This window comes from Lutra lutra, chromosome 1 (genome assembly GCF_902655055.1).
Source record: "Lutra lutra chromosome 1, mLutLut1.2, whole genome shotgun sequence".
NCBI classification, from domain to species: domain Eukaryota; kingdom Metazoa; phylum Chordata; class Mammalia; order Carnivora; family Mustelidae; genus Lutra; species Lutra lutra.
Window position 1 is genome coordinate 18,502,350 of NC_062278.1, and position 24,005 is coordinate 18,526,354.

Consider the following 24,005-nt stretch of genomic DNA (forward strand, 5'->3'; position numbering starts at 1 on the left):
GACTTGTTATGAAATGGAAGGAGTTTGGGGTCTGCTTTAGAATACCTGTCTTCCAACGATTGTATGATCTCTCTGATATGAGGAAATGGAGGTGTAACGTGGGGGATTTGGGGAGTAGGAAAAGAATAAATGAAACAAGATGGAATTGGGAGGGAGACCACCCATAAGTGACTCTTAATCTCACAAAACAAACTGAGGGTTGCTGCGGGGAGGGGGGTTGGGAAAGGGTGGTGGGGTTATGGACATTGGGGAGGGTATGTGCTATGGTGAGTGCTGTGAAGTTTGTAAACCTGGCGATTCACAGACCTGTACCCCTGGGGATAAAAATACATTATATGTTTATAAATAAATTAAAACATTTAATTAAAAAAATTAAAGCAAAAAAAAAGAATATCTGTCTTCTGAGCAGAAAGAAAAACTTGATATTGTCAAAGGACAAAACTAAAACAATTTAAGTTACAAGTTTGATATCCTTCATTCAAGAGAAAACAGCCATGAATTGGGGGAGCCCAGTGCCCCACAAGCAGTGGAATAGTGTTCCCCAGGGAGTTGGGGGAAGAAGAGTTTTAAAGAGCTTTGGAAAAGGCAGTGCAGAAATGGGCATAATTGGCTGGGAGGTGGGAGATTTCCTTATAAAGCTAGTAGGTCCTATTTTCTAGGGTAAGGTAAACCTGCTACAGCTCAGTTGACACATTGCGATTAGTGACATTAAAATTTCTTGACAGGTGTTTCCCTGAAGCGCAGGCTGATGTAGGTTTAGTTTTATGTTGTGGGCCCCGGCCACTGGTGAGGTCTCCATTTTCCAGGTCCCCATACAAGCATTCACTTTGTCAATACCAGCAGAGACCATGTATTCAAGGAGGGCGAACTTGTCATTTTAGCCAAGTCAACAATGCTCAAAAAGAACGTCCGATTTCAAGGACTGAAATATATGGATTAGTTCTCAAAAGGAATCTTTTCTCTTTACTCACTCTTGTGGCAAATCTCAGGGAACTTTAGCCTGAAACTCAAGATCTGAAATAATTGTGCCCCAAGTAGCGGATGTAATGAAGAAGGCCAGCCCTCCACACGGATAAATTGAAACTGTGTACAATTTCTATAATCGCATTTCTGTATGCTTTGACTAGCGTCTCCGTTCTTCCCTCTGTAAATACATGCATCCACACACGGATGGCAAAACCTAGGAAAATTGCAGTTTTCTGTTTTGATAATCATCTGGTCATGTATACAAAACATTAATGGAGTAGGTCCACCTCTCACCTCTACCTCTTCTTAATACTGTGGCCTTGGACGAATCCTTACCAGAGCCTTTTCCTTCTCCTTAGAGTTGGAATGGATGTTTTACCGATTCTTCCAGTTCTGGGATTCTAATTTTAATTTGTTGCCCTGTTCTAGATACAAAATGGGCAATTGCAGATGTTATGGTTCTGCTTATGATATTTGGGGGAGGGGAGAAGGATGTTAAGGGAAACCTTACAGTCATTCAGTCTTTTTCTTTGGAGAAAGAAAATTTATGTTAAGCGTTAATGTACTGCGTTTCCCCCTTGAAAGGGGTTTACTCTCAGATCTTCTAGATTGTGATTCTAGAGAACAGTTAATTACACTGAAAATGAAAAACCCAAATGTCTTAAAAGTAAATTTAAAAGCGTTTTTGTGGGGTAAATTTGAGTTATGCCCAGGTAAAATGTATTTATGTGAGAAAATCTTGGGTGTGATAGAAATAGTATCACGTGTGCTTTTAAAAAGATACAGTGTAAGAGGGGCGCCTGAGTGGCTCTGTTGTTAAGCATCTGCCTTCAGCTCAGGTCATGATCCTGGAGTCCTGGGATCGAGTCCCACATCGGGCTCCCTGCTCACCAGGGAGTCTGCTTCTCCCTCTGACTTCTCCTCTCTCATGCTCTCTCTCTCAAATAAATAAGTAAAATATTAAAAAAAAAAAAAAAAGATACAGTGTAAGAATTTGGCCCCACCCCGGGGGGAATCGTGAACTGATTAAATAATACCAAATACTCTACCGTATGAGGCAAGCTATTCAGACCAGTGAGAAGCCCGTTTAAATGCAGAAACCAGATGGTTTTCATTAGCCACGAACCTTAAAATTACATAAATCCATGGATGCAGCTAAGCTATGGATCCTTGCCCTCTCCTTGCCAAGCGAGACTTTTCAGCCAGCAAAACAGAGCCTTCCTTGTTCCCTTTCCCTTTTAGTCAGGACTGTGTGGGAGGAATGCTGCCAAGCCTGCTCTATAAGGAATTTTGATCTCCTTGATGATAATAAAGAGAAAACTTTTTTGGGAAAGGGAACACCCAGTGTGAAAAGACTGCAGGGGAACTTGTTGGAGAGGCTGGTTTTGCCCTTGTAAAGTGCATCAATTCTAGGTGTAAGTTTCAGGTTCAGCTCCACAGATGGGCTTCAATTAGGCATATATGTTTATTTTTGTTTATGTTAATTTCCCCTTAAGCCCTTGTAAAGCCTGTTTTCCAGCTAACTTGCTTTGGAAAGTCCATTTTCATTTCAGTTCTCTAGATATTATGGCCCTAAAATATTTTTCTCGCAGCAAAGGATTGTTTATAAAAGATGAACAGCATTTTTAGGTGCACTGTTTTGGTCTCTGTAGTTCAGGGCATTCTGTAAAATAAATGGGCTGTTGCTTTGGAGGCAATGTGTGGATGCTCCATTGTTTTACCGCTTATTTTGTTCGTTGTCACTGAACACTGTTTTCCCATGGGAAAGCATCTCTGGTCTTATGATGTCAGTGGGAAGTCATTCCGTTTACAAGAATTATCTTCATTTTCACTCTTTCAGAAACACACGCACCATGAATGGCCAGTTATGCCAGGGTTCCAATCTTTGAGGTGTTGTCTTGCGTTTCTGCCAAGTAACCTTACGTTACCTCACATGGCGTTAAGATGAATGTAAAATTGAAATGTGATGGTTACTTAAGTGGCTCTGTTTCCCATCAACTAACGTTTTACATTGCAAATTCCTGTTAAAAGGAGAAATGTTTTTGAAAAGTTAGGAATAATTCTCTTTAGGAAGACTTTGACAGAGTACGCATTTTAATTGGCAGCAAATAACTTACCCTCGGACCCAAAGATTTCGGTTTTAAGTGTCCACATTAACAGGTCTTGCATCCAACCCTGCATATGATTTATTAAGCCATTTCTTTAAGGCTGCATTCGGAAAAAAGGATTTGAGTAAAACTGTCAGGCCCTTGGATGGCGGCTACGAATTATCTCCTGTGTGTCCACGTTGGCTGGTGATGGTTTCCTTCTGGCTCTATGCCAAAGAGGGGGCTGCTTGTAGTAACCCAGGGCTTTGCTGCTTTGTTTCTAAAAACACTTATTTTTTTTTTAAGATTTTATTTATTTATTTGACCGAGAGAAATCACAAGTAGGCAGAGAGGCAGGCAGAGAGAGGAGGGAGCAGGCTCCCTGCTGAGCAGAAAGCCCGATGTGGGGCTTGAACCCAGGACCTGGGATCATGACCTGAGCCGAAGGCAGTGGCTTAACCCACTGAGCCACCCAGGCGCCCCTAAAAACACTTATTTGTTGCAGGTGAAGATCCTTGTGGGTTTTCTTTTTTCTTTCTTTCTTTCTTTTTTTTTTTTTTTTAAGTTGACTGAGCTAGGAATGTTACTTAAAACAATTCTTTGCAGGTGGGCTTCAGTAAGAAGAGAAAAGCTTCTTGTTCAGTTTGCCTCTCCCAGCTAATTGCTGTGATCTTGTACACAGCTGGTATAGGTTTGAGAAAGAATTTTTGCCCGAGAAACATGTTTCTGTGAGTTAAGTATTAATTTGTGAAGGGGCTCTTGTAATGTCATATATAACAGATGTATATATACTGCCAATTTTATAATTTTTAGTGTAATAATTGGCCCTAATTATTGAGGAATCAAAGTTTGAACTATTAAGCATTTTCCACTGTCAGAAAATGGAGTGTGTTAATGACCATGATTCTCTATAGTTAATTTTTCAGTTACTGTTAGATCTCATCTGGTGAAAAACCCAAAAGGAACTGAAACATAGATCTTCTGGTATTAACTACCCTTGTTAAAAGGAAGAGATCACAAGGCAATTAAGAATGTTTTACAGGAACACCTGTGTGGCTCAGTTGGTTAAGTGTCTCCCTTCCACTCAGGTCATGATTCCAGGGTCCTGGCATCGAGTCCCACATTGGGCTCTCTGCTTGGTGGGGAGTCTGCTTCTCCCTCTGTCACTCACCCTGCTTGTGCTGTCTCTCTCTCTGTGTCAAACAAATAGATAAAATCTTTAAAAAAAAATTTTTTTTTCTAAGTTTTCCAGTAGGGGCACCTGGGTGGCTCAGTCAGTTAAGCGTCCAACTCTCTCTCTCTTTTCTTTCTTCTTAAATTTTATTTATTTGAAAGAGAGCACGAACAGGTGGTGGGGAGAGGGAGACGCAGACTCCCCACTGAGGTGGGAGCCCAAAATGGGACTTGATCTCAGGACCTTGGGATCACAACCTGAACAGAAGGGAGACGCTTAACTGACTGAGCCACCCAGGCAACCCATGTCCAACTCTTGATCACAGGGTCATGAGTTCAAGCCCCACATTGGGTTCCCACGCTGGGTGTGGAGCCTACTTAGAAAAAAAAAATGTTTTTCAGTAATATGATAGGGCCAGAAGCAATGCATTTGAGATGTGAGAAAGATTACCACCGTTTGAATAGGGGGCTTGTACAAACAGACACGCAGGTGGCATCAAAAGAACTGTAAAGTCAGGGAAAGGGGAGGATGACAGAATGCAGAATGGAAGAAATAAAAAGAAATTAAGGTGGGGACGAAAGAAAACACTTACTTGATGTGTTTGTCAGCTGGGAGGACTAGTTGTCTCAGCTTGCTAGGGACTTTCCTGGTTTCAGCGCAAGAAGTCTCACATCCTGGAAACCCCTCTGTCCCAGGCAAACTGGGATGGTTGGCCATCCTGTTGTCAAGGCAAGGGCAAGGCTTAATTTATTGCTTTGTCCCCAAAACGAGTTCAGTGCCTAGCATGTGTCGTGTGTGCAAACTTACTGATAAAATCAATGTCACTTGCTACCATTGATTATTATGGTGGTTTCATTGGAGTTGCCGTGCTGCAGCTAGGGGCTGAAAGCGTGAGATCTCCAAGACTTTTTAAAGAAGGTAAAAGAGAAGCAAACCCCCCCCTCCCGCCCCCCGCACCATCTTTAGGAATCTCTTCCAGTATGAAACTGAAGGATCGTGAGTTAGTAATGGTATAATCAGAGGAGTAAGGGGAGCCACGGTAGTTCATTGCCACAGAGTCCAAGGGAAAAGACTTCCAAGGAAGAATTCATGTGTGGCCAAGAAGTTGAAAAGCCTATTTGGTTTCTCCAGAGGCCAAATGTGACCTTTGAGAAAGCAATCTGAGTTGATGGGTAGAACGTAAGCCAGATGGCAGGGGGCTTAAGAGGCATGTGAGAAGGTGGTGTGAATGAGTGTTGAAATCACCAGTTGATAAAATTTGTTGTAAGAAAGGGGATAGGCAGACTATGGCCCCCGCCTGCTTTGTCAATAAAATTTTGTTGTTAAAACAGCTACACCCATTTTGCCTGTTGCCTGGGGCTGCTTTTTTATTATTACAGCAGGGTAGAATAGTCACAGCAGAGACCTTGCTTACAACACGTACAATATTTACTATCTGGCCCCTAACGGAAGAAATTTGCTGACCCCCCTGCTCTGGAGGATGAAAGAAAGAGGAATCCTTTTTTGTCTCTTGTTTGCATTTTTCAAGTAGAAGAGCTCAAAGGCTATTTGTGGACGTCTTACAGAGCTGGAGAAGGAAAAGCATGTGAGGTGTCTGTTGCTGGGTAGCAGGTTACTCCAAACGCAATGGTTTCAAACGATAGCCATGTAGGATCTTAGTTTCTGTAGGTCACAAATTTGGGCGCGTCTTTCCAGGTGGTTCTGACTCCAGGTTTCAGTCCTGCCACCAAGGGCTGTGGTCCTGAGGGCTTGATGTGGCTGTAGGATGTTTCCAAGCTGACTCACGTTTCTGTTGACAGGAGGCCATGGTTCCTCATCTCGTTCTGTGGGCCTCTCCATAGGGCTGCCTGTATGCCTGCACAGCATGGCAGCTGACCTCTCCGAAAACAATGGATCCCAGAGAGCAAGGGAGAATCCGTGGTGCCTTTCATGACCTTTCCTTGGAAGTCACATATCATTTTGGCCCTATTTTGTTTGTTGTGCAGACCTTTTATGCATTATGGGATAGCACTGACAAGAGCTTAAACACCGGGAGGCCAGGGTCCTTGGGGGCATTTTTCGAGGCTGGCTGCCTCAGGGAGAGAAACTGGCATTTAAATGTTCCTTGAAGGGAAGTTATGGAATGAAGGGCATTTTCACTGATGAGGAGGTAGAACCTGTAGTGAACAGGTCAGGGAGAATCTGAGGTACAGAGACATTTTGAGCTACCAAGGGGGGGAATTCATTCAATAAAATAATTACCAACTGTGGTGGGGGACCATTAGTCTTTCTGTTCACTAAGAGATAAGTTACCAAGATTCTAAGACTGGAAATCTTTGGGACAAGGAATGAATTTGAACAGAATGAAGTAATCATGGAGAATCCAGTAGCAATCTTGTTACTAGACTATAAATTCCTTGAAGACAAGGGTTCATATTTTACATGGAAATAAATAAATTTTATACATTAAAAATATTTTTATGTCCTCTATAGCATCTCATATAGGGCCTTATCTATAGATATCTGATGATTATTTGACTTTCTTTCAGAGTTATTGTCTCACTACTTATTTCAATAAAATTGACAAAATTTGTATTCTGATTTTTTAGAATCAAGGCATTGAATTTCCTCCTGTTCCCTCAAAAAAGCTGTGACACTTAAGTTTGTGGAGCATTCTCCTTAGGCTGGTTTTTGCATCTGTTGGAAAATGAGATGCCCAGGTTCTGGCTTGGAAATTGTAGGAGGTGGCAAGGGGCCCAGACTGGGGAGCTGAGGGGTCCTGACTATTTTTGTTGATTCCTGCTGACGACCTGATACTGTGGTTTCAGCTGCTCTGTTACATCTGGAGATGGAGAGGGAGAATGTTGTTCAGTATACTTTATAATATACTTAATAAGTAGAATTAGATACGTAGAAAATGTTACCTGAAATATGGTTTTAGAGATTTTTCCAAGAGCTTTTGCACTTGGATCTGTGACGGGTCTCAGCTGGGTTCAGTGCAAGTTTTTTGTTTTTTTTTTAAACGACATAAATCTGCTGTGGTTGGACAAAATATATACGAAGCTGACTAGAATGGACAGATGTTTGATCTATTTTTACATTTCTGTGGGAAGAAATGTCAAGAAGCTATTTCTTAACTGAAATCTCTCAGTGCAATTTTAGTTGTTTTGTTTTTTATTCCCTCCTGTGAACAATTTTTAGAAATGATACACTTTATTATAGAATCATCTAGTTCTCGACGGTATGAATGGCTTCTGGTGGAAGTTTACTCTTCTTGACATGGCTATCACCCATTTCCTCAGCGGCTGGCTTTAACAAAGGAGGAATTACTTTGCTTAATGTGTCTTTTGATTCCCTGCTCTCCAATAACGCTTTTACTCCTGTGGATTTATTTTTTTATCTCTTGTTGATTTTTTTAATCTTTTGACACATCAGAACCCATTAAGTAAAATTTGAAAAACACTTCTGGAAAGGTAGTATCTGTTCACAGAAGGGTTTGGAAATACAGAAAGGCAACCTTTTCAGTTATGTCGGTGAAATGGTATACTGCCTGTAACAGCAATAGCTAGGACCTATTAAGAGCTTAGCACACAGTAGGTGGACTCTGGGAAAGAGACCTTGCTGCATCCTCACAGTGTGCATGGGAAGGTGAGACCCCAGCACCCTTAACCTGTTCTTAAGAGCTGAGAGAGTGATGGGGTGCCTTGGTGGCTCAGTTGGCTAAGCAACTGCCTTCTATTCAGGTCATGGTCCTGGGATCAAGCCCCAAGTCAAGCTCCCTGCTCAGTGGGGAGTCTGCTTCTCCCTCTCCCACTGCCCCTCCCCCTGCTCCTGCTCTCTCCTCACATGCTCTTGTGCTTCCTGTCTCTCAAATAAATAAAGTCTCATATTAAAAAAAAAAAAAAAAACTGAAAATGATAACCAGGGAATATTCTGGGGAAAACCAGAATGGCCAACATACTCAGCCATATTTGTGCATGGTAAATTCTACAGTAATTTTTATGTTTAGAAAATAATAATGTCACTTGCTAGCTAAGAAGGCACGCTGACATCATGCCCTCAGCTCTGGGAGGTACCGTACAACCTTACTCTTAGACATGGTCATCCAGCAGGGAGTTGGCATTGTTCTTTGCGTGAGTCAGTTGGAGGCTATTATGAGAATATGGTTTCCTCCAGAGTGATTATTTTTATTTCAGAAAAACACCTTATTTTATTTTCAGAACCTTTCAGTAGGCACTGTAGAATCTGCTACGGGGGATTGCATAAACTTTTCAATGAATAAATTCTTCTCAGTATTGTTAATGCCTGTATTTCGACATTTTAAAAAAGCACTGTACTGTAGGTGGTTGGAGATGTATTAGCCTACGTGATACTCAAGGGAACGTGGACGGCAGAGCTAATTCCTACTTGCAGGAATTTCTGGAAGTGAAAGTAAACTATTTTTGGTATCGCTGCATGCCATGTTCCTCTTTACAACCCTTCCCCAACCTCTTCCCCAGAGCTGTGGATTTGTGTAACTAACCTGAACTTATTTTTTTTTTTAGGTGCCCACTGATGGCAATGCCGGCCTGCTGGCAGAACCTCAGGTTGCCATGTTCTGCGGCAAACTGAACATGCACATGAACGTGCAAAATGGAAAGTGGGAGTCCGATCCTTCGGGGACCAAAACCTGCATTGGCACCAAGGAGGATATCCTGCAGTACTGCCAAGAAGTAAGTCCCTTCTGAGAGCTGGGCATTCATGTTGGGTCACATGCATATATTTTTTTTAATTTCACTTCTGAAGTATTGATCTTTTATCTCTTACAGTGAAAATCTTGGTTCCTTTTTTTAGTACCTTTTCCCAATTTTTTATTGTTGTACAGATATACACACACAAAATCGATCATCATAACCAGTGTACAGTTTGGTGATACTAAATATATCTACAATGTGCTACCATCCATCCCCAGAACTCACATGCTCACCTCTTTTTTTTTAATGATTTTTAAAAATATTATTTTTAAAATTTAAATTCAGTTAATTAACATATAGTGTATTATTAGTTTCAGGGGTAGAGTTCAGTGATTCATCAGTCTTATATGACACCACACCCAGTGCTCATAACATCACCTGCCCCTCTTCATGCCCATCACCCAGTTACCCCATCCCTGACCCTATCACCTCCGGCATCCCCTATGATTAAGAGTCTCTTACGATTTGTCTCTCTCTCACTGATTTTGTCTCATTCATATGTGGAATTTAAGAAACAAAACAGAGGATCATAGGGGAAGGGAGGAAAATCTTGGTTCCTCATGATTCACTATGCTATCATTATGTTTACTTGCTTTACCATATATAACACATATTTTTTTAAAAATTATGATGTCATGATAGAACCATCCATAAACCAACTGAGTAAAGTTGAAGATCTCTTGGCACTTCATTAATTTTTGGCATATACCCCACTATCATTTCACAGTCAAGATAATGTATGGAAAAGTTGCTAGAATTAGTTTTCCTTACTTATATTACCACTTTGATCCATTTTCTTTGCTTATATTCAGTCTTAGTCTTCTGCTCCTTATTAATTTTGTTTTTTGAAAATGTAAGACATTGACATTGTTAAAACTTAGAAACTCTATAAAAAGTTGCCCTCAGAAATCTCGCTCGCCACCTGTCCTCCATTGATCAACATTTTCATTGTTCCTGATTTATCCTTCTAACAAAAGAGAATGTATGGTTGGTTCTCCTTCTTTTTCTTATAAAAAAGGTGCTTACAGGAAGCTCCTTTCTGTATTTTGCTTTTTTAACTTTTGTATTCTAGAAATCACACCCTCACCATTCATAAAGATCTTCATCCTTTTTGTAATTTTTCTAGCTTCCTTGCTATATTGTATAGGATATTCCTTCCTTACTAATTTAATTTTAAAATAACTGGAGTCCAAGACATCTTATCCCACGCTTCCAGACAATTGCCTATTCTAGGATATGGGCTCTTTGTGTTTTAAGAGCATCTAAAGGAATCAGTCTTATGCCTCTTGGCAAACTTCTTATTCTTCATATAAACAACAGATAAACTGGCAACATTGTTGTAATCTTTTATGTACTAGAAAATTTCCTTTTTTAAGGTATGTGTTTTTTTACATATATACACACACTTTTTTTTTTTTTTTTTGGTGACACTCTGAAGAAGGACATTCTCTAAGTATTAACTCTTGTGTTCTGAGAGGCAAAAAAGCATCCATATCATCACAATATATTCCATATCAAGGAATTTTTATCTTGAAGGAGCATGAACCACGATGTGAGAAGGTAATTTTTCATATTTAAGTAAAAATCACTAATATTTAAGTCCATTATATTTCTTATTAAAAGCATTTATTCAATAGGGATTGAAAGTGAGGTGCTTGGGTGGCTCAGTCAGTTAAGCGTCTGACTCTTGATTTCAGCTCAGGTCATGATCCTCAACATCATGGGATCAAGTCCTACCACTAGGCTCCATGCTTGGTGGCGTGTCTGCTTGAGGATTCTTTCTCTCTCCCTCTTATTCTGCCCCTCACCCCCGAAAATAATGAATAAATCTTAAAAAAAAAAAAATAGGGATTGATGAGGAATTACCTTTTGTCCAGATAGGACATTTTTTTTTAAAGATTTTATTTATTTATTTGACAGAGAGAGATCACAAGCAGGCAGAGAGGCAGGCAGAGAGAGAGGAGGAAACAGACTCCCTGCTGAGCAGAGAGCCCGATGCAGGGGATGCAGGGCTCGATCCCAGGACCCTGGGATCAGGACCTGTGCTGAAGGCAGAGGCTTAACCTGCTGAGCCACTCTGCCCCAGATAGGACATTTCTAAAAATACACATTTTGGAAATAATATTCACATTCTGTGCAAGAGTTCCTCTGGGACAGTTTTGTAGTAAGTTATGAGTTTGATAAATTGCTCTGTGTGCATGCTTATAGGGTTTTTTATACCGTTTCACTTCTGAACATGCATACGGATTAATCATTTTGAATATTAAATATATATATATATATTTTTAAAGGATAGAACTAAGTTCAGTTAATGATGCTGACCACATCATCCTTTTCTGTTGAATGGCTAATTTGATGTATGTATCTTAGTTTGCATCTTATTTTTCCTCCCTTAGTGCCACTTATATGAGTAATCAGATGCTTTTACATTTGTATGATGACCATATAAAAATTACTTTTCACGATCCTGAGAACAACCCTTATTCCCACGCCACTTAGAGATCCCACTCTTGTCTGGGTAGCTTCACTTCCTGTCTGTTGTTTGTTCTAGGGCTGAGCCACAGGGTGGTTCTTCTGGGTCCTAGACTTTGCCACATTGTTGGTAGCCGTGGGACAGGAGAGTAAGCTTCTTGGTTGCTTCTCCTTTGTCTTGGCAATGCTGTCCTATGTCGTGCCTGCCTGTCTCAGCTTACCACCCACCAGGATTATGTGCACAGGCTAGAGTCTTCAGATGGTTTAGACAAACATCACACCACAGAAATAAGAAAGGGCCTGGACATCAGACTGTGAGCCATTTTAATGAATTTGTTTTTTTCCATAACAGCAGGAAGTCATTGAAAGTGTTTTTTACTTTTTTTTAAAGAAGGGGAAGGACTGTAGATTTGCATTTCAAAAAGTCCTCCTCCTGCTTTATCACGCTGACCCTCTAGCTAGCTTCTGTGTTCTCTGTAGGACCCTCTCTGCTGTTCTATAAGGTAGCCACAAGCCAGGTGTGGCTTTTGAGCATTTGCAGTGTGGCTGGTCCAAACTAATGTGTGCTGAAAGTGTAACATAAACACTGTATTTTAAAAGTTCACATGAAAAAATAATATAAAATAGCTCATTAGTAATTTCATATTTCATATTGAAATATTTTGTATATATTGGTTTAAACTTCATATTTATGTTATTAAATTGTAAATACTATGTTGTTAATATGAACTTCACCTGTTTTTACTGTTTAATGTGGCTACCATGGAATTTATAATTACATAGGTGATATATTTCCATTCTATTTCTGTTGGACTGTGCTGCTCTCCCCCTCCACCCCATACCACTAGCGACTCTGGGCTGTAAGGGTCTCAGATCCCATCATCTGGCAAGTGGGAAAGGGAAGCAGACGTGAGGAGTCCCCCCAAGACCTTCCACCAGAACTTTACTGGTGATTGGGAATCAGGGAGGAAGGCTTGCTTGGGGCCTTTATTTATTTATTTATTTATTTATTTATTTATTTATTTTTTGATAGATCACAAGCAGGCAGAGAGGCAGGCAGAGAGAGAGGAGGAAGCAGGCTCCCCGAGAGAGCAGAGAGCCCGATGCGGGGCTCGATCCCAGGACTCCGAGATCATGACCTGAGCCGAAGGCAGCGGCTTAACCCACTGAGCCACCCAGGCGCTGCTTGGGGCCTTTAATAAATACCTCTTTCATTAAAATATTTTAGTGTAAGGGGATAATATGAATGAATACCTTTTGAGAGCCCAGTGGTTCTCTCCCTTCCTCAAACATTATATCTCTGGGTGCTAAAGAGGCAATGATGAGTGGAACACAGAACCTGTCCCTGAAAGGGGATCTAGAGAGAGAAACAGGTTTGTAGAATACTTTCAGCAATAACAAAACCAACAATGTGGATGATGCTATTGCCAGCTAACTTTTATTAAACTTAACAATTAACAAGGTAGCTACGCTACCTTGCTAAGTGCTTGCTCTCCTTTTACCCTCAGTGGTACCTCTGGGGAAAAATCTGGGAAAGAATCTTGGCAAATTGCAACATTTAAGGGGAACAAGTATGAAAGAATGCCATGAGCAGAGGAGGGCCAGTGGCCAAGGCCTAGGACCAGAGGCAGGAGCTACCACATGCTGAAAGCCAAGCCGGGTTAATTTCTACATGAAGTGATGAGTGCAAGTGTGATCTAGACCGAAAGGTTGAAGCATAGTTTTTGACAATGCAAAAACTTGACTCTTGCCAAATGAACACACATCAAAGGTTTTATTCAGTTCCTTAATTAATGAGGTGACCTGGAAGATTTTAAAGCTGGGTCAGATGGACTAGAGGGATTTAAATACCTTTCCCAGCAAGGTTCACATACAAGGCTAGGAATAGGACCCATCCGACTGCATCGCACGGACAGGACACATTTGTACTGCTATCCAATTTCCACATTATCCACCCTTACAGAGCTGTCAGATAGCCCAGTCAGTAGCAAGTCAGTCAGAAGAACACACTCTGTGGAATCAGATCATCTTTTCCTCTACTGCCCCAGGGCTCTGGAAGAGGACACCTGGGAGTGACTGCTGGGGACACCCAGTAATCCCCATTTCTAAATCACAGGCATTGTGACTTAGATTTTGATTTGGCATATAAAAGGCCATTGTTGATCTTTAAGAGAGCAATTTCAGTGGAAGAGCCCGGGACAAGTCAGTTTGCGGTAGATTACAGGAAGAATGACATGAATGGATGGTGAAGACATCTGTGCATTCTCTAAGGGAAGATCCAGACGCAGGGAGCTTGAAGGCAATTCAAGGAAAAGGGACAGGCTTTGTTTTTTGTTGTGTCTTTGTTGTTTTGGTTTTGTTTTTGTTTTCCAAAGGGAATGAACTTAAGCTAAAGGAAGCCTGAGTTAAACCGTGGGGAGTGTAGAAGTCCAATCATAAGAGAAGTAGGCTCCAGTATCTGTAAGAACTAGGTAGGAATGAGATCCAGGGAATAAGGCTGAGTCTTGGAAAGAAGAAAAGGGGAAAATTATAAGGGTGGGTTAATTAGGCAGTTTCTGTTGCTAAGTGACAGAAACCCACTAAACATTTTACCCATGGAGAGTATTTTCTGCCACAGATGGGAAGGATCTTGGGATGTAGTTAGCTTACAGAATTTTTTTTTAAATTTATTTATTTGACAGAGAGAGAGAGATCACAAGTAGGCAGAGAGGCAGGCAGAGAGAGAGGGGGAAGCAGGCTCCCCGCTGAGCAGAGAGCCCGATGCGGGACTCGATGCCAGGACCCTGAGATCGTGACCTGAGCCGAAGGCAGAGGCTCAACCCACTGAGCCACCCAGGCACCCAGCTTACAGAATTTTTTAAAATATCCTCCAAAACTGGGTCCTTAGATCCTGGTGCTGAGACCCAGCGCTGCCTGGAATCTCTCTGTTGGCGTCTCTGTTGTTCTCTGCTTATCCTTCCTCCGGTGTGTTCACCTCATTCTCTCCTGCAAAGACGGAAGCCTGGGAAGATGGCAGCCAGGAGCTCCGGGAGTGTGTTGTCTTAGCTTGGCAGCCCAACTTGGTTCTGCCATTGTGCATTATAATTCCAAGGTGGGGTTTCTGGTTGGCTCTGCATTTTTGGTCATGCGCCTACCTTCAGATGAATTACCATATCCGTAAGGACTAAGTACTGGGACTGGTTCACCATGGTCCTGAGGTTGTGTGGCCTGTTTACAGCCCAGCCAGAGCCACAGGGTGTGGGGAGAGGGGCTTTTGCTAGGAAGGAGACAAGAGTGAGCGGCATGGGGCTGAAATAGAATAATGACCATAGCCCAACACAGTGGGCTTAGAAACAGACAGTGAATTAGAAAAATTATAGGTTGGAGAGACGGTAGCTGAGGGAATTTGTAGTATGTCATGACTTTAACTGGCTTTTGAGAAACTGGTGGGGTGGCGAGATGGTTGTTCAGAACTTTGAAACCCTCTTTGGCATTTTCTATTGAATGGTGCATCCTGAACTCTCTGGAAGATTCCTTATGGATATTTTAAGGTCTTCCTGCCACTTTCCACTTTGTAGGTATTCTAATATTTTTCTTTTATGAATAGAAATAGTTTTCTTTTGTAGGGATTGAATTTTTCTGTGTTTCGTGGAAATTTTTTTTCCTTTATTCCTTTTTGACTCCCTGTTTTTGTTTTAGATGGTATTGAATGATTTTCTAATAAGAAAGCCAAGGAAAATAATAATTACAGTTTTTCTTTTCTTTTCTTTTTTTTAAAGATTTTATCTATTTATTTGACAGACGGAGATCACAAGTAGGCAGAGAGGCAGGTGGGGGGTGGTGGGAGGAAGCAGGCTCCCTGCCGAGTAGAGAGGCCAATTCGGGGCTCCATCCCAGGACCCTGGGATCATGACCTGAGCTGAAGGCAGAGGCTTTAACCCACTGAGCCACCCAGGTGTCCCCACAGTTTTTCTGTCTCCTCTTTTCACAGGTTTTGCAAGTTGTAGTAATTCCACATTCTCGAAAGTTGTAATACTACAATCTGTTCCATTGCCGTAATACTCAACAGTGGCAGGTTCTGTCTTTAACTGGGTTCATCATTTACACCAGTCCTTCCACCAAAGAATCTCTATTCCTGTATCACTTATTTTGATTACTTTTTTTTTTTTCTGTTTTTGGTTGACTGTCATCTTAGTTATTTCTAAATTCTTATTGAATAATGGCTTAATTAAGTATAGAGTTCAAGGTTGATAGGCATTCTTGTCCAGCACCTTGAAGATACTTATCCATTGCATTCTGGCATCTGTCATGGTGCAAATACTTAAAAAAAAAAATGCAAAAACCAGTACTGTTAGTTACCATTTACAGTGCTACTCATTTACTGATTATTTTCCTCCCAGCAGTGATGAATAATTTTTTTCTTTATGTTCTCAGTCCCTCTTGTGACCAAAACACAGATGTTTTAGAGACAGCTGGCTGAGTCAGAGCGGCAGCTGTTAGCAGGACAAAACGAAACTGGCTGAACTCATGACCGTAACCTCATTTTGACCTTTTGCTAACCAATTTAACTCACTTGTTAAATTTGTTTTTCTAAAAGATTGCCTGTATAGCTGCACATTGTATCTGTGGATGCTTAACTTAATATGATGTGTCAAATATTATTATTTTGATGGTGAATTATCTAGTCCATGTCCTTCATAGTCTCTAATTCCTGTCAATTTGTGTTCCCTGTTCTTGGTGTTCTGTTATTAATACTGTCATGTTTGCCTCCTGATTTGATTGGGAAGATAGTTGGAAACTTAGGGTTTAAACTGAGTATTTGTTTAATCTGCATTTAACCCCGAATCTTGGTACCCATGAATGCCCTGTTTTCCCTAATCATTATAGTTACTCTTCTGCCTAGTTATCGTTCAAATACCTGCATTTCCTTACTTTTTGATGTGGTGGTTTTTTATTAGCACAGTCAGTCCCATTTGAGGGTTTTCCTTCATTTCTTCATCAGATAGGTATTGAGGACTGCTACGGACTGAATGTGCCTCCCTCAGCTTCGTGTGTTGAAGCCCTACTGTCCAACACAATGGTTTTTGGAGGTGGGGCCTTTGGGAGTTAATGAGAGTGAGATGAGGTCATGAGGGTGGGGACCCACGATGGCACCAGTGCCCGGTAGAAGACGAGACACCGGAGAGTGGTACCAGCTACCGGGCATGTGCACAATGCCTGCCTGCGTCTTGTAGCCCTCCTTGCAGTGTGCTGGCCAGCAGCGCCATGTGGAGAATTGCCCAGTCAAACCACAGAATAGCGAGACATTCTCAAATATGGTGTGGTAGCCAGCTAACCTCCAGGATGTCTTCCAGTGGAACTTGCCTTCCTCTGGCCTTCACACTGTGTGTGGTCTCCCACCCTGTGCAGGGCTGACCTGTGTAACCCATGGGATGTTACAGAAATGGTGGTGAGGTGAACTCAGGAAGACGTGGCTTCAAGCTTGCATGTATTTACTATAGCAAAGCCAGCTGCTGTGTTGTAAGGACACTTAAACAGCACCGTGACTTGGATGTGAGGGGTATCTGGTTGTATATGTGGGATGGGGTCCTTCTACTCTGCCATCTGCCCAGCACCCCCTCCAGCAGCACTTCGGAGATGGGCACGCGATGGGGAGCGAATGCCCCCTCCCTGTAGCCAGCACTAGCTTGTCTGGCATGAGAAGGAACCGTTGGGAAGTACAGCCTGTAGCCAGGTGAAGCCTTCTTGTAACCGCAGCCAGCATCTTGACTGGGCCCGTAGGCGTCAGTGTCATTCCCAGATTCCAGACCACAGAAACTGTGTGAGACAACACAGTTTATTGTTTATGATCTGAATGCTTATCATTTGAGGCTACTAAGTTCTGGGCTGGTTTGTGTGCCGTAATCGATGACCATAACAGATACTCACTCAATTATTATTTTCCTCTGTGGTCCTGTGGTAGAACACAGTTCCTTTCCCCTGTTAGATACGAGACACAGAAAGTACCACCATGACGGAAACAACTTGAAAATAACTGTTTGAATTATTCATCATTTAACAGCCTAAAGTGGCCACTTGCCTTAATGAACTGTTACATTACCCAAACCGTTACATTGTTCTAAGGAACAAGGAGTCTTATAAATAGAACAGAAATAGAATAATATTCCCTTTGAAATATGTAGTAAAGGCTAGAAACAAAAATTACAATTTTTAGATTTTATTTTTCCTTTTCTTTTGAATGAAATGAGATATAAGAAAAAAAAACATTGTTTAAACCAAAGGCATTGGGATAGGAGAATAAAAAATTGGAAGGGTAATAAAGAATCTTGTTCATTCCCAGATTTAATTCAGGCAAATTTAGCAAGTATTTATTAAATGCTGTTTAGAGTAGGATTTTGTGTCATGTGTTTCTGAGTGGCGGGACACCATTCTTGGCTCATAAGTAGCTTATAAATATATGACTGGATAAGTTGAGAATTCAGAGAATTGGAAAGTAGAAGGTCTTGATTATAAATCTGGGGATTTCAGGTCTAATGCTGGAAATAAGAGCTGTGGATTGTTTCTTAGCATGAGTGTTTTGTGGTCAGGGCACTTTCAGAAAAATTAGCCTGTCTCCAAGGGTAGGTTGGATTAGGAAGGGGGGTGGATTCTGATCTCAAGATGTCTGCAAAGGATCATGCTGCTCGTCCGCCTTGTATGCAAGATGATCTGATAAAAGAGCCCTTGGGGTCAGGTGCCGTAAAGAGGGGACATGGGCTTCACTAGACAGATGGACCTTTCGAGTCCAGCCTTTGCTCTCTTTCCACATGAGCAATCCAGGAAGGCTGCCTCATCAATCTTAGACCGTGTCCTTGCTGCATGATAGGAACACACAGGTGTGTGCTGTTGAAGTTAAATACTGTGAGTCAAACAGGAAATTGTGAAGTCCCAGCACTATTCCCCCCACCCTTTTTAAGATTTTATTTATTTATTTGACAGAGAGAGAGATCACAAGGAGGCAGAGAGGCAGGCGGGGGGTTGGGGTGGGGGAAAGCAGGCTCCCTGCTGAGCAGAGAGCCCGATGCGGGGCTCGATCCTAGGATCATGACCTGAGCCAAAGGCAGAGGCTTAACCCACTGAGCTACCCAGGTACCCCCTTTCCCCCCTTTTTAAGGAGAGAAAGGAAAACACAGTCTCTGCCACACTCTGAATCCTTACCTTCCCAGCACCTTTGGAAGGATAGGGCCCAGAGCAGGTGTTGACTCTGCTAACTCCCCTGGGGAGCAGGTCTCTGGAGGAAGTTTGGAACAGGTGAAGCCTGCCAGAGAGGCAGAGATTCTCAGCTGGAAAGTAGGCTTTGCTTGTAATCTTCAGTTAGATTATGGGCATCCTCTCTTTTTCTGAAGTGTTTACCACAGCTAACAGTATGTATGTTCCCTGTTTTTTTTTTTTTTTTTCATTTTCTTTCTCTAAATTAACAGTTGTTTTGTCTACAAACTAACAGGATTGCTGAACCAAACATACCAGTGTCTGAACAAAACAAAATCAGCCTGTTTGTTAAGTTGAACAAGCCCATTTCCTTTGCCTGCCTTCCTACTATAACCAATCATGGGAGACCCAGATCAAGAATTACCTCTCAACCTTGGTTGCACAATACTGTGGCATTAAAACTTAAGTTACAAAAACAAAAACAAAAACAAAAACAAACATTATATGTGATTCTTTTAATCTAACCAATTTTGAGGGCATACTGTATACACAGTGAAACAGTAGAAGCCAGGGTACATTCTTGGCCATTACTATTATTTTGTTGTGTGTTCATCCACCTTTGTAGACTTAAAATTGACCTACACATTACAGGCACATATGCATTGTGTTCCAGTATTTGAAAGATCCAGAAATTCCTGTTAGGTGAAATAATTTGCAAAAAGAGCTGTCCGGCTGCCTATATATGAGAACAGATATATCGTAGGCATTAATGGTCTGTGTACTTGTAAGGATTGCTTGCACAAACCATAGGATTTAGAGCTAATTAAAAGAGGTTGCAACCAAGTTTGGATTTTTTTTTATACATTTATCATTTAATCAAGTTAATGTTTAATTTAACATTTGTCCTTCTTATCATCTAGCTCCTTCTTAAGTGGATACTCAGTTATTACATATTTGCAGGAACACTAGGTGCTTTTCTACTATAATACTGTAATACTTTTTACTTCAGGTGCATAGTCATACTGTGGACTTTATATTTCACATGTAATTAATTTATTTTCTGAAAGTTTTTTTCCGGTAATTTGTTTTTTCTCTTTTCTTTTTTGAGGTAGAGTTGACTAGTAAAACTGTACACTTTGGATATTTTTAAAAATCGCCATAAACTGACCGAGAAGGACAATCTAGATTCTGTGTGTACCTATCTGATGATGTTTTCATATTCGTGTCCTGTTCTGTTTATTTTAGTGATTGTCCCCATCTCACACACCCCCCCCCCATTTGTTTCTACATTTGGCAGTTCTGGAGTAAGTGTGCCTTATCCGTTGAAGGAAGTTCTCTGACAGTATAGTCCAACTCTGAACAGGAGTGTGTATAGCACATCTATGAATATGCAGTGTTGGAAACAGATTGGACCAAATTATTGGGAAATAGGCCGATTCCCTGCAACTTTTTATGTCCCTTGCTTTTGCATGAGGTCATCACTGTGAAAACCTAGCCCGGCTCTCACTTCCCACATTGCAGCCCAGTTTCATCAGGTGCTTGTTGCCCTTCGGCACCCCACGACGTCGTAAGCAGAGACCGTTGTTTTTGGTTTCCATTTCCGTTTCTCACTCAGATTCCTTACTCCGTTCCCAGAATCCCTCACATTATTAATGAAATTTATGCTGAAAACAGTTTGATACGATTTTTTTTTTCATATTACAGAAAATTTTAAAGGAGAAAGTAAGTTAAGTCCTTTTCATCCAGGAACAGAAATTGTATTGTCTGGGGCATACCTTTGTTTTGGTTGAGACGCTGAAGTGAAAACATACTTAAAACTTGTAGTTAAGGGGCGCCTGGGTGGCTCAGTGGGTTAAGCCGCTGCCTTCGGCTCAGGTCATGATCCCAGGTCCTGGGTTCGAGCCCCGCATCGGGCTTTCTGCTCAGCGGGGAGCCTGCTTCCTCCTCTCTCTCTGTCTGCCTCTCTGCCTACTTGTGATTTCTCTCTGTCAAATGAATAAAATCTTTAAAAAAAAAAAAAAAAAAAAAAAAAACTTGTAGTTAATGCCCCTTGCGTGCTCAGCAATGGCACTGACCGTGGTTTGTTTCTGCTCCATCAGTTTGCTCTTCTGTGCAATGGGGCAATTGCTGCCTGATGGAGGATTGCGTGCCTTGCTACACAGAAAACATTTGTGATGATTCCGGCACTTGGGAAACCCTCCATTATTTTATTTTTCTTATTCTCCTCTTGGATTGTGTTCTTTGAAAAGGAAATTGGTAGTAGAGGTTTCAGATGAAAATATCTCACGATGACCTCTGTACCACTTTGCTGTGGAGTTTGTTTCTTATTTTTTTAAATATTTTATTTATTTATTTGACAGACAGAGATCACAAGTAGTTAGGGAGAGAGAGAGAGGAGGAAGCAGGCCCCCTGCTGAGCAGAGAGCCTGATGCGGGACTCGATCCCAGGACCCTGAGATCATGACCTGAGCTGAAGGCAGAGGCTTTAACCCACTGAGCCACGCAGACACCCCTGCTATGGAGTTTCTGATTCTTTGTTCATCCATGCTAACTGCAATCAGGAATGGCAGTTGGATCTTTGTGTTTGAATTTGTTTTGTCACTTTAAATTTAGAAATTTGACTTGGTTTCCACTGGACTGGTTTGTTATTGCTGTTGTTGTTACTTTTAATTCTTTTTAATTCAAAAATTTAAGCACACATAAAAGTAAAAGGATACTGTAATGAATGCTCAAAGTACCTATCACTCAACTTCAGTAATTATAAGATCTAATCTTATTCCTAGATAAGTCTGGAATGCATGTGCTCTATCTTGCCTCTTTCATGGTCTGCATTATTTTTGGCAAGCCCCTGATTGCAGATGTGCTGCTCGTCCCCTTTGCTGCACTGTAAATTGATTTAAGACAAATCAAAGCTTCATGTTACTTATTTTCATACTTGTATGTTTAAAACATAATTTTATCACTACTACATAATTTCCAGCATTTTTTTCCCAACAAGAAATCTCTTAGAGAATTTGGTCAGAAGTTGATTTCAAAAGTCAGTAGACTAGAAGGAACAGTAGGCAATTTATTCTCAGAATTTGCAGCAATTTTTTTACCATGACCATTAACTCTGTTTTCAGCCTTTTCCTAACTGCATCTGATTCTGTGGTCTTGAACATCCTAGACCATTTGGAATTTAGTTGTGTATAAAGAGGACTTTTGGTATTAGTTGATTGTCTCAGGTGACCTGTTTGCAAAAGGGACATGAAGGGATTCCCCCATTTGCTTTAATTATTGGGAGCAGAGGAAAGTTCTGTAGGATTCTAACATCATATGTCTTAACTATTTTTATATTTTTTATATTTTATGTATGTAACTACATGTTCTTGGCTTTCTTAAATATCATCAGTGTCTTTTCTTGCTTTGCATATTTAACAACTTAAAAGTTATCTTGTCTGAGATTTATATATTTCCAGTTTGGAGAGAGAGAGAGACTTTAGATGTTTAAAATTTAGAGTGAAAGTATGCCTATGGTGACTGGGTTTTAAGGTATTCTTCCGTAGTGAGGGGAGACCAACTATGACAGTCTAATGTGGATCTAAGATTCTTTTTACTCTTCTTTCCCTGCTGTCAATATTTTGAATTGCTTCAACTCTCTCTTTTTTTTCAAAGTTGATGTACTCATACATTTGCTTTAATGATAAAAGATACTTCTTTAACCAAGAGAATAGGCTGTTTTTCGGGTTCCTGGACCCGCTGGATGGGTCTCCTCAGTCAAAGTAAGATCCTGACTTTTAGTTCTTCCTGAGCATCTTCTTTAGCTGTGTATTTATCAACCATAATCTACTGCCTCTTATATGAGGCTTTTATATAAGTTGCCACATCATACTTGGGAGAACAATATTGGAGGGTGTTGAGATGCTTATTTTTCTCAAATGCTCATAGTCCAACTATAATATTATACTATTAGATTATTCATTTAAGAGATACATTGATAATCCCTGATGGGGGTTTAATATATCCTGAATTTCCCTATAATTAATGGACTCTGAGCTTAAGCAGAAATACCATTACGTATTTATCAGGCACTTGCTATGCTGTCACAGTGCTGGCCGCAGGTAAGTGAACATGTGAATTGCTTTGTCCCTGCCTTCAGGGAGTGTGTGTTCTAAAGGGCAGAAAGGCACAGGGCCAGGGCCGTAATGGAAGGCAGAAGGGGGTAGGCAACAGATAAAAGATAAACTGCTTTGGATTCAGAGATTGAGGGGATCAAAGAGAGGGTACTTGTGAACCAGTATTTGAGTTGGGGCCTTTTTGGGTTTTGTTCAGTTGGAAGGAAACCAAAGTCAACAAAGTTTGGAGGGGCCGTGCCATGACTCACTGGAGTGATAGGTAATCAGCGGTCCCGTCTGCTCCTCTGCCTTGTCTGTCTTGGGCTCTTGTGCCTGCCTTTCTCACCTTAGCTTCTCTCTGTGTGCACATCTTCCTTTTTTATGCTCTAGGCCAGCTGCTGCTTGCAGGCATCTCGCTCCCCTCCCCCTGCAGGTTTTGAGATCCCCACCATCTCTGATGATGACTTCTCCTACCAGCCGGGTGTTGTGTCTGCCTGGAGCCTGTGTGTGTTAATTCTTGGAGGAAGAGAATGCGATTTAGTTTGCTTTCCTCAGACTCGAATTAGCTACAGGGACAGAGCTGCAGAGTTAAAACATGGCCACTAATGAGGACGTCTTCAGAAGGTGGGGGGCTGGAGCCCACAGAGAGGGGAAGGGAGCTGGCAGCTTCTTGATAGCCTTCAACCAAAGGTAATGAACGTGAAGAACCATAGGAAGGCTCTGGGGTGCCAAATTGTGTTTCCTGCCCTTCCGGAAAGTGCATTTTCCCCTGGGAAAGAGGTATACATGTGTCCTTAACCCGAATGTGAGGCACACTTGTGGTAAATACTGGAAAGCATTCCTGAAGTGGAGAGAGGGATTAACATTGCATATCACTGTGAGTGGGGGAGGTTTGTCCATGACACAGGGGACACCCTAATAGGCTTGGGCATCTGGAGCGTGCTGGAAGGGTCTTAAGTAGGAGTGTGTTTGGAGCACGCTGTATTTATACAGCGCTTGCTCTGGGTAGCTGTGATTTGGGAAGATTTGTAGGAACTGAGAACAGTGTACTATTCACGTAACTGACACAGACCTAGATTTGCTTCTGTTTTAAGAATTTACTCAGGTAGCTATAGTGGCCTACATTTTTTTTAATTAATCAAGAAAATAGTTGCTCATATATGGGGTTCACACAGGAAATGTTTCAGAAAAGAAAGAGGCCATATAAAAATTCACTTGCTAATCCTACACTAGCAAATTATTAGTAATGCTTGTTGTGTTAGCAATACAGGCATTACCTGTGTTGGAAAGCGGCACATTGCCAAAGGAGCTCAGCTATCTTTATTTTTTTATG

At 41.3% G+C, this 24,005-nt stretch overlaps 1 protein-coding gene across 1 annotated transcript in view; it reads left to right on the forward strand.

The window, feature by feature from the left end:
• APP (amyloid beta precursor protein) overlaps positions 1-24,005 on the forward strand; it is a 275,311-nt gene that overhangs the window by 52,495 nt on the left and 198,811 nt on the right. The window contains 1 exon segment of the mRNA XM_047721518.1: positions 8,751-8,918. Within this exon segment, the coding sequence (XP_047577474.1) occupies positions 8,751-8,918 (168 nt within the window).